Source organism: Fusarium subglutinans (assembly GCF_013396075.1).
Source record: "Fusarium subglutinans strain NRRL 66333 chromosome Unknown NRRL66333_c0000002, whole genome shotgun sequence".
Lineage (NCBI taxonomy): Eukaryota > Fungi > Ascomycota > Sordariomycetes > Hypocreales > Nectriaceae > Fusarium > Fusarium subglutinans.
Window position 1 is genome coordinate 627,860 of NW_023502065.1, and position 11,127 is coordinate 638,986.

The 11,127-nt window shown below is 48.8% G+C and overlaps 1 protein-coding gene across 1 annotated transcript; it reads left to right on the forward strand.

The window, feature by feature from the left end:
• Positions 1 to 9,667: 9,667 nt before the first annotated feature.
• Positions 9,668 to 10,491, forward strand: FSUBG_532 (ATP synthase subunit delta mitochondrial; the record flags this gene model as incomplete). Its single annotated transcript, XM_036683404.1, has 4 exons — positions 9,668 to 9,814; positions 9,988 to 10,141; positions 10,228 to 10,406; positions 10,459 to 10,491. The coding sequence occupies 4 exons, from the start codon at positions 9,668 to 9,670 to the stop codon at positions 10,489 to 10,491; spliced, it is 513 nt and encodes a 170-aa protein (XP_036544055.1).
• Positions 10,492 to 11,127: the final 636 nt, after the last annotated feature.

Genomic DNA, 11,127 nt, shown 5'->3' on the forward strand with positions numbered 1-11,127 from the left:
GTCTGAGACAAAGTTGCTCGACAGGGACAAGGGGGGGAGGGATGATGGGTGGACGAGTGCTTTGTAGATTGTTTTAGAAGAAACAACTAAAAACATTGAACAGAATAAAACAAAACAAAACAAAACAAAGAAAGGGCGGAAGAAGGGCGAGGCAATTATTTGAGGGAGCCAGGAAAAAGAGAGAGGGTGGCCTCGGGTCCCGTCTTTTTTATTTATTAATAAGGTAAGCCTTGTTAATCGGCACGAAGCAACGAGAATGGAAAGAAAAATGCAAGTGGAAATGAACGAAAATCGACGGGAATACCTGACGCTACAGAGACGACGCGAGCGAAAAAAAGGTACCGGCCGACACTGGGCGGAGTCGCTTTCAGGTTGGGGCCAACGACGACAAGGAACGGGATGAAATTTAGGGGGGCCGTTCCCTGAGATACCCTAAATTAAGAGGACGATGGGCGATTTGCCGTGCCAGGAGCGGGTAAAATATGGAGTCCTGTTGACCAAATTTTACTAGCACGGGTCAGAAGCAGAGGAATTGACTGGTCTGACTGACTGGCTTGTTACATTTCACAGGGCGCCATGTGCTAAGGGCTCAGGGCAGGGCTTCAGGTAATACGCTATCACCAATTGACACTGAGGTGTGAGTGGACATGACTGACTTGGCTGACTTGAAATGACTGACTGATGGAAGCCAAGTTTCGAGTAAGCTCCAGCCTTGGCCTTCTGAGGAAGATGAATTCCTGGTTCACGGCATCTTTTTGCGCCCTTTTTTCGTGTCCTCCTGGGGCTAGGCTTTTCGATGCCTAGATCGATCCGTGGCTTTCTTCCCCTGCTGACAGAGGGAGTAAGTCAGGGTGCCAAATAAAACTGGTCTAAAAGCCTGCTAAGATATACTAAGCTTACCTAAGTCTTTTTGTCACTGAGGACAGAGGTACTGAGTTGCTAGTGACTTTTCTCGTCTCCCCTAGCCGCGAAAAAATCAAAACTCATGCCCTGTAAGTCTCTTGCTCCGCTGCTGACGCTCCGAATCGAGTCCGCTTTTCCACGGCGCCGAGAGACAGAGCAGCCGTATAGGATCCATTCCGATTCAAAATTACAGATCCAATCTTTTGAGGCGAGCATTTGCGCATTCCGAGGTCCTAATTTCGGTACGCAGACCGCTCTCAGCTCGCTCAGCCCAGTGCATTTCTCCCTTTTCTCTACAGTACGTAGCAGACCAGTCAGGGTCTTCTCAATTGACCAGTGGCGCCTGTCAGCGGCGGCCAGAGTGAGATAGAGCGTAGATCCACGTTGTTCCATAACCGAAAACAGGTCGCCCTGATCTACTGTGTGTCACACCGTCCTGACTCTGAGAGGCCTGAGAGGCCTGAGGGTTCCTTGTCAGGCAGTTTCAGGGTCACGACTCGCCGCTTCGTATACCGTGTGAAGATGACTAGAGGGCGCTACTTGCACTGCCCTCCTCCAAGCCTCATGCTCGCATAATCATCTGCAAATACAATACGGTACAGTCTAGACAGTACATTAAAGTTCTGCATCTTCTTTTCCAGAAGCAAACCGCCACAGAATTCTTGACCGTTGATTCATCATCCACCCTCGGCAGGCCCACAATGGAATCGTCGCTTGTCAACCTTCCCACCAGTTGCGAAGCGTGGTTTTGGTCGTATGTACTAAGCAAACACCAGCCGCTTTCATATTCGAGGCGGTGTATCTGTAAATCGCAGCAGCCAGTACAGCACAGCATGGCATGGCATAGCATAGCATTAGCTGTTCATGTTGATGTCGCCGTCGTGTTGTATTGGTCATTTGATGGCTTGTGACTGACAATCAGTCACTTTGCCAACCAAATCCTCAGATGATAGACAATGACTTGACACACAACTTGCTTGTTTCAGTACACAGTCACCCCGCGCGCAAGGGACCATTAGCCTATGCAAGAAGGGTTGATGCGCAAGATGCGCCACAGGCCGCTTTGTTGTTCTTTCAGTAGGAGGTTTGGCCTGTTCCAGGCGTCGACAAAGCCTCGTCTGGTCTATCTTACACACGCCCTTTTTTTATAGTGCAACCATACACAATGCACAAAGAACAGCAACACGAGTTGAGTTGCCTTTCATCGCCCTCTCAATCAGGCTTTGTTGCACTGAATATTGCACGTTTCTACTCTTGGCTAACCCCAAGCCGTGGGGGTACAGAGCACGCACAGCAGAGCAACAACTGATCCAGACCTGATGCTCGCCTCGTCGCTCTTCAACTTCCCCACAATCACCTGTTCCGTTCATGACAGGACTGCCTTTCTACTGGTGCCATTTCCGCTCTCGCAAGCTAAGCTGCCGTCTGCGTCTTCGTCTGCGATCTACCCTTGCTTCAGGGGACGCACGCAGTAACCGGCTTGGGGTGTCATGTTGTCTCTCCAATCTGCGTCAACAGCAACCCCTTCGTCCATCCACCAATTGAACTCCTCTCTTACAACCAGGCTCGTGAGCTCTCCCACGTCTGGCCCACTTGCATACAGAAATGCATGCAATGCAAGCCAGAAATCCCCCGATGACGACAATTTGGCATGGGCATGGATGAATAGACATCGACATGGACATGGACGTGTCTTACTACTATCTACTAGCCTATCTAGCCTATCCATGTGCCCGCATAGCCGCAGAATCAATGGGCGCATGAAATCCGAGTCAAGAGTCCTTTCAGATCCTCAGAGATCATCTCTCATGTTTATTATTACAAAGGACCCTGAAACTGACTAATATAGCAACCAGAAACAATCGTCTCTCTCTCCTATCTCACAAGTTGACAGATGAAACGACTGAAGGGTCCTTTGTACGACCTAAGCTGCGCGATATCCGAGCTTCTCGTGACTCGCAGCACTTCGTTTAACACTGCGACGATCATGGAAGGTGTTTGAAACTGTCCAATCCTATCTCGCGCTGTTTACTGATCGCCATTTGCCTCGGTCTCTTCCCGTGAGTTGGAGCTGCATGCAGGCAGTGCAACCCCCCTTGAACTTGCTCGAGCAACCAAGGAATGACAGTCGGGGTCTCGGTCTTTGCGATAACGGACCTGTCTGATTTGATATCAGTTCTCTACTGGCGACTATGTCAATTGGTACGCGTAGCATAGTACATACAACAGCACGTTGGCCAAGATTGGCAAGCTGGGCTCACTGGCGCTGGCTTTCTTGAACATTGACGCTCCTCGTCACGTTGGCCCGTCCTGCTGGGCACTAACCCCGCGTTGTGAAGTCAAACCCCGCATCTTAAAACAATATGACAGTCAACGCGGTATCAGCGCGTAGCCGTTAAATTCGCATGTTACTCTGCCATGCTTATGGTGTTTGAGAGGGTGTCTTCTGTGCTCTCGCTCATGCAGCCCAGATAGCCTTTCTGAAGTTGACTGTCCAGTGTCCTTCACCCACAGCCCACCCACTCTTTAAACAGGGCTCTGACATCGCGAGACTCCGGCGGTGAACATGCTATTTCTTTACGTTGCTGAAATTGCGGCTGGGATCACGAACAAGAAAACACCGAGTAAAATGGAAGCTACAAAGAGGGTAATGATCACGAGATGACCGCCATCATGGCAACAATGGAGTCAGCTCTGTGCATTCAAGTTGCTCAGCATACCGCTAAGCAGTATGTGGGATAGCCATTAAACAGGATATCCTGAGAAGTCGTTTCGCTACACTTCTCGAATTCTAACTGCATCCAACATACCTACATAATAGACTTTGATCTAGCTGGTTTGGAGACCGAGCACATGAATCTCAAAAGTATCACATTGCGACACTGTTAGATGCTGAAGAGGATGCAGGTGCATTTATTATCTATGGTAAATACATTCAACTCATGCTCACCAAAGCAATGTCACCACCGTGTAAGTCCTTAGCCGCACCTCGCATATGTATCGACCCGCATGCCGCAATGGGAGCTCCATCTCTCTGCATCGTCAAACAGACCCAGGTCTCGGCCGGTTATACCACTGGACTGGCCCGACTCAGAGGACCCATCATCTCGTTGATTTTACGCCGAAAACAGAGAAGACAGTTGCGCGGTTTTTTGACAAAGGAGGTGTGGACTGCTGCATGATGGGTTGTACAGCATTCGATAGAGTCTGAGGAGGTGAACTCTCATCTCATTTTCCCTTGCCGTTCTCCCTAGCCGGTTCCTTTCATCCTGAGAAGAGCCGACCGTCCGTGAAATGGTTTGATGCTGATACAACCGCGGGATATGGGTGTCCATGCTCCAGCCCTTGAGAGAAGCCACATCTACAGATTGAGGAACAAGCATTCTTCTTCATGCAAGATGCACCCTCTATGACGATGACGGTACCGGTCTTGTTGCCGGTTTGAACCTTTGCTTCTGTGGTCAAATTGCCGATCAGGGACGGGACTTGTCTTGACATGCCCTCCTACTAACGTTAGGTCTTTGCCAAGAGATTGATTTTCTCCGAAGAGGAGGGCCTGAGCTTTTACAACCTCATCAGCTACAACTCTCTACGATACGGCGGCTGACGAGGCTGAATACCGACAGAAATTACATTTAAAAAGTCTAACGGTCATTCATTAGCTAAATACTTGTGCACCGGAAACTTCCTTGCTCTCCCTGCTCGAGGATGAAGCCATTGTGGGTTCCCGAAAATTTGCTTCCCGTCCAGACTTTTCTAGACCAACAGCTTCAAGTTCAAGCTCGTCGTTCTCGGTCCGCTAGTGTTTGAGTACTCTACGATACCTCCCCAAGCCCAAGGCTTCCTCCACTCACCGACGAACTGTCGAGGCAGAGCTCGTAAAATGCTAATGAAAGTCAATCGTAATTTCTCACCAAGAATGAGGTTCAGCCACAGTCTAGCCGCGAATTACAGTCTCGTCAGTGGAGACCTCATCACTTTTTTCGGCTCTCAGCCTTCTTCTTTGAGCTTTGTAACTGTTGTTGAGTCCCGCACCAGCTCCAAGGTTCAGACTTTGGCTTTGCACGCACACTTTGTCTCCCTGGTTCCTCCGATATTTGCCTGTCAACATGGCTGGAACTGTGATGCAATTCACTGCTCAGAGTGTCTTGGCAGGGGCTGGGTTTGAGAAACGTTAATTCCACTGCAGGTACTGTGCAGTAACGTGCTGTAACGTGCTGTAACAATACCGTACTGTAGGTATTGGATACGGGCTGAAGTGTATTGCCAAGAAGGAATTACGCAGAAAGGTGAGATAAGCACAGCTGAACTTGTTTCTGCTGCGCCAGGTTGATGATGAAAAGTGAAGATCCGTGACGCCATGAGCCACTCCTGTTGTCACGACGATGCCCAAAGGCTACGTGTATTCCGTGGCAAAGACAACTCTCAGAGTTTCACTTCTCACCTCGCCGGGACGCATATGGAAGATCTCGGGCCTCACGGATCCCGGGGATCTTCCAACTGCCAGCGGACTCCCGAAGGCCCGAAAGTCCATGGAGTACGAATGGCGTGTTCCAGCACATTTGACGGGTTGGATGAAAGCAGGCACAAGAAAGCATCAAAGTTACATACCTAGCTGACTTGTCTTGTTTCTGCGACGTGTGAGGTCATGACAGCTCAGGTGATCGGCAATCGTACAGTCCGCGTTTTGAGTGCCGAGTCAGCGAGTCCAGATTTTTCCTGTTTATTTGGCTTTTGCTCTGGTGGTGATGTTCGAGAGGGAGAACCCGGTTCCTCCGAATCATATCCGGCTCGGTTATACTTCCCAGACGGAAATATCTGGGTTTATGGTCGTTTCAAACATATTGTCGTCATGGACGGAAGGGAATTTGAGGGGTTGTCCAGTGGATGAAATCGACAGAATCTGAGGGGGGCGATTCTCTGATACAGGGTAACCTGTTTCTCACAAATGCTTCACACCACACATGAAAGGTCATTCACGAAGGGACGGCTTGTACACCGTCGACTAATGTCACAATCAATTGGATCATCTCATAGGACCCTTATGATAGATCTCTTTTGTCTTACGTGAGACTCATGAACATTTGGGTTGTTCAGGATCCATATTCGTATCACATGAAGGTTGTGCTTATTCTCAAGCGTCTCGAGGTACAAGTTCCAGGTCGGGTCAGACACAACTGATTTTTTTGTTCCAGTCAGATATCGTAGGGGCTTGATCGGGAACAAGTAATAAACACATAAAATAGTTCAATGTGATGAATAAATACAGCTACGATACTATCGTTTGTCTCAGATGAAAAGAAGCTTGACGTTTCTAGATTATTAACTGCAGAGAAACCAAAGAGTACATGCCTAGAAAACCTCATGTTATGAGAATCAGTATATAATGTCAATAAGACACATACTGACACCTCCCATGTGAGCCTGAGACTTGAGTTCACGGTCCCTTTGGTTTCGAGCAGCTTCATACTCACAGAGCGAGCCACAATGAAAAGGAATGAGAATGAGAATGAGATATCCCAGGCGCAATTCCAGCGTCACCATCAGTACTAGTTGATTCACATAACTCAGGTTTCCGTGAAATTTAGGGCGTCCTTCAAAGCATAACACCACCGCTGTTAAGAGGGAAAGGCCTCAAGCAACTTCCGTCAAAATGCGGCCCCGGATGTCGTCGTTATTGCTAACTTCTTGCCTATAATGAGGTAAAGTTCACCAGGAGAAGACGGCTTGGAATAAAGCACCCACAGAGTGAACATGCTTAGTATTGGTGGTTGTGTGCATGGCGTCTTAGACAATCTCATGTTGCCACCTTCACCATGAGATACAGCATGCCTAAGAGAACGAGCTTGCACTGATGCACAACATTGAAATATGTCTAGGACATAACAGGCGAGAGACTATCAATGATCGGTTGCTTCTATCAGCAGTTGCCACTTTGCTGTATTGATCATACATCCATGAGGGATATTACAGCATCTAAAGCATTGTGATATAGCATAGATTCCTCAAAAAAAAAAAAAAAAAAAAAAAAAAAAAGTAATTGCACTTGATATAGCCTTTGATTGAACCAAATAAACCCTGATAGACTACATTGGATGTTTGTGTTATTGCTTACTTGTTTGTTTGTACTAGATCTACCAGAGGTCACACCAATATCTTTACTTCTTCTCCTACGCTTAAGCCACATTTAACTAAAGCTTGCACCTACAATTAGGAGAACATCTTCGCAAAAACCCAATTGGCTCTGGCGCAAACAAACCACCACTTCTATGATATCGTCAACCCTCGACTTCGTGCAGCAAGCTATTCCTGGGCAGCTTGAGAGGGAAGCTAGATATCCTCAAGAAAGCACATGAGAATGGCGTGAATCTAAGCGGGACTGGGACGATGAGACCTGAAGAAAGAGCAACACATTTGCACTACGCTATTAAGCATGGGCATCGTGATAACGTCGAGTACCTGCTGAGATTGGCGTAGATCCCCATGTGCTAGCCAGAGGTTGAGGCGATACAGAGCCTGTAAGGCCTTGTACCCTTTACATGGCCATCCGAAATAGTGGTTTTGAAGGAGCTGAGAAAATACTTGTCCTAGCTTTCCAGAAGCTAGGAGCATGCTGGGCATTTCAGGGAACATCTGCTTTGGAGCATGTTGACCCTCACGATGTCAATGACAGGGAAATCATTGACGTACTCGTTAAATTGCTGGGATCAAGACATGCTACTGATGCATTACGATACGCTCTCAAGTCGAACGAGCCTAAGCTTGTGTGCCGTCTGCTCGAGAGGCCTGGCATGGATGACTCTGTCCCTGATTCTAATGGTCAAACTCCTCTATTCTGGGCGATTCAGTACAAACGGGTGGATATTGTTAAGGTAATGCTCCAGCGTCAAGAAGTTAATACCGATGCACCTGACAGGAACGGTTTCACTCCCTCATAGGCGGCCGTTGGTGTAAGAAGATTACCACTAGTCGAATTGCTCCTCCAAATCAAAGAAGTCTATGCTCGCAGGACTGACGCAGGAAACTCCAGTGCCCTCCATATTGCTGCCGCGCGTGGGGAACCAGAGATCGTAAATCTCCTCTAAGAGCAAAACGGTCTTGATATAGCATCCCCTGATTCAACAGGGAACACTCCTCTACACTGGGCTGTTCGAAGTCGCGATAAAGTACCATGCAAGTTTGGTTCCAATATACGATGACGATGATGAGAATAACGGCGACGATGAAGGCGACGACGATAGTTATACTCTTGACGAACCACCTGGGTACAGAGAGGAAAGTCTCAACAGCATCAAACGATTACTAGCCAGACAAGGGGGCAACGCAGGAGGCCATTATCAAGTAGACTCACCCCTTTTACACCACGCTTGCTTTATAGCAGATTGCGAAGTTGTGGCGCTCTTACTTCAGCGTCAAGACGTTGACCCCAAAGCTCGAGCTATAAACGGGCAGATACCTCCCCATCTAGCAGCATCGCATCATCAGTTAAGTGCAAATAGGATAATGGATTTGCTTCTCGAATAACCGAGGTCGATCACGATGGCCGGACTGTCCTGCACTACCCCTGTGGCGGTTACGATACGAGTTCCGAGTCCCCGAGCTGATCGAGACCTTGCTTGAAGCAGGCGTCCCGCTTGACCAGGAATCTGCGACTGGTTTGACGGCTTTCTATCAAGCACTCTGCAGCGGATATTGGAGTGACCGTGGTGCCAGATCCCATGATTTCGAAGCGTTTCAAATACAAGGACAGCCTGCTGCATATCATGAAACATTCTGACAGCGACGATGGAAAGTGTGAACTAATCGAGAGGCTTATCAAGAAAGGCATCGAAGTTGATACTTACACTGATTCGCATGTTTTCGATCCCCGGTTCAGCGAGGACGACATGATCGAAAAAGCCGTAGGCATACGGTCCCCAGATATTCTTGTCGGCACAGATTGCACTCCGCTATTGTTGGCAGCAACGCGCAAGTAGAGCCTCAATAATATGAAAATACTCCTTGCGACGGGAGCGGACCCGAGTGCGCACGCCATCATCAGAGACGTAGAGTTTGAGGGCAAGACGAATGGTAACTGTCAAACGTTTTTGTCCGGAGTGCTTCGCCATGTCTTGGAGCTTTTTAGCCCAGGCGACGGTGAAATCCTGGAACATGCAGAGCCCATCGAGGTGTTACTGGAGTTTGGGTCACAGTTAAGAGTTTGATGGCCCAGCGGATAGTCCACTTCAGGAGGCCTGTAAGGCAGCAGAAGAGGGACATTTTGCTTTATTGAAGATTTTGCTTGACAGCCCAAAGGCAAAAAATGTTAGTCAAAGCCATGTTAATCAGTTAATCTCTGCGTATAAGAACAAACAGGAGAACGCTCAGATTCTTCGGATGTTGGAATCTTTGAAGAAAAATATATTGTCGATTAGTGTTGGACTTTGGCTTGTTGAAGCCGTTGGTGTGAGTTAGAGGCCATTGCAGTACCGGCACTTTGCCAATGTCATGTAATATATATTAGTATAGTAAGCAACAGAACAGTATATTTGAGTACCAATATTATACTTGACAAACTTCGTTTCACGTCAAATTTACAGAGAGTTTCTCTGTCGAAGGACTCTGAGTGACGACGAAAGGAATCACGTGACACAACACGTGCCCATCATGGAGATCGGATTTTCCCGCTAGCCGAATCGCGAATTGCTGCTCCGGCAAAGATTCGTGCCAGCGGCCTCATTTGAGCTCACCCAAGCAACAACCTCATCCACCAGCTCAGCCCATCATGAACTCCTTCCGCGTTGCCCGTGCGGCTCTCCGAGCTCGCCCCTCCGCCATCCGAGTCCCCCTCCAGCGAAGAACCTACGCCGAGGCCGTCCCCGACAAGGCAAGATTCAGCCAACCCCGTGCCCCGGCTACGACTGGGTTTTGCGTACCGAGCCCGACTGACCGTTATCGCAGATCAAGCTGAGCCTTGCCCTCCCTCACCAGGTATGACACCGCCCGCGCGATACCCGAATCGACGAATACGATTGCAATTGGACCCTACGATGATGGCACCGTCGCCAATTGATTGATGCATGGGAGCTAATTGCCGCACCGCAGTCTATCTACAAGTCCCAGGATGTCGTCCAGGTCAACATCCCCGCCGAGTCTGGAGAGATGGGTGTCCTTGCCAACCACGTTCCTTCCATTGAGCAGCTGAAGCCTGGTCTGGTTGAGGTTGTCGAGGAGTCCGCTGGCTCCAAGCAGTTCTTCCGTACGTCATAAGTTCCAGATCCAGATTTAGATCCAAGATCCGCTTGCCTGGAAGTCGACAAATCGCTGATGGAATTTTCGTCTTAGTCTCTGGTGGATTCGCTACCGTCCAGCCCAACTCCGTCCTCAGCATCAACGCTGTTGAGGGATACCCCCTTGAGGACTTCAGCGCTGAGGCCATCCGAGCCCAGATCGCCGAGGCCCAGAAGGTTGCCAACGGCAGCGGAAGCGAGCAGGATATTGCTGAGGCCAAGATCGAGCTGGAGGTGGGTTTCAGACGATATATACTTGCAATTGAGCTTACTGACGAGGGAACAGGTTCTCGAGACCCTGTCTGCACACGTGAAATAGGTGCACAGAGAGTTTGTTGTGACGGAGGCCCTTGTACATCAATATTCTACCCATATTTAGCACGAAAAGCTGTGACAATTGATACCAGTTCTGGTTGTGCTCCTCCTAAATGCACTTCTCATTTCCTTACCAGTGACTCCTTCCTTCTGGATGGATCATCTACTATCTTTCAGTGACGTTGATAGGCAATGAATGCAATAGTTAGTTGACCCAGCGCTGTAAGGCATTCTATATCTTAACTTCCGCACCTGATGCAATCGTGAGGTAGGATGGACTTTTCTCTCCGTGCCATTCGCCTCACGCTCCTGATTTGTACTCCTACCTACAACATGCCACCCCTTTCCGCACCTCGCATATTGATACTCTATATCGACTACTCGAACTTCTGGGCTATCGTCGGTCGCCGTCTTCCTGCTTTGTAGCAGTGTTGCATGGCTTCTGGTACGATTAGCCAATATCTTGAATAGCATCCCATCCCTAAAATCAACAACACGTTATGATCCCTCCGGGAGTCGTCGGTGATCGTGTTCGCCAGCTCCAGACACTTACCGAAACGCAAGCCGCGAGTGGGCGACCTTCTGACACTTCTAAGCGACCGAGTAGAAGCACCACGATCGGTTAGGGACCAGGAGTGGC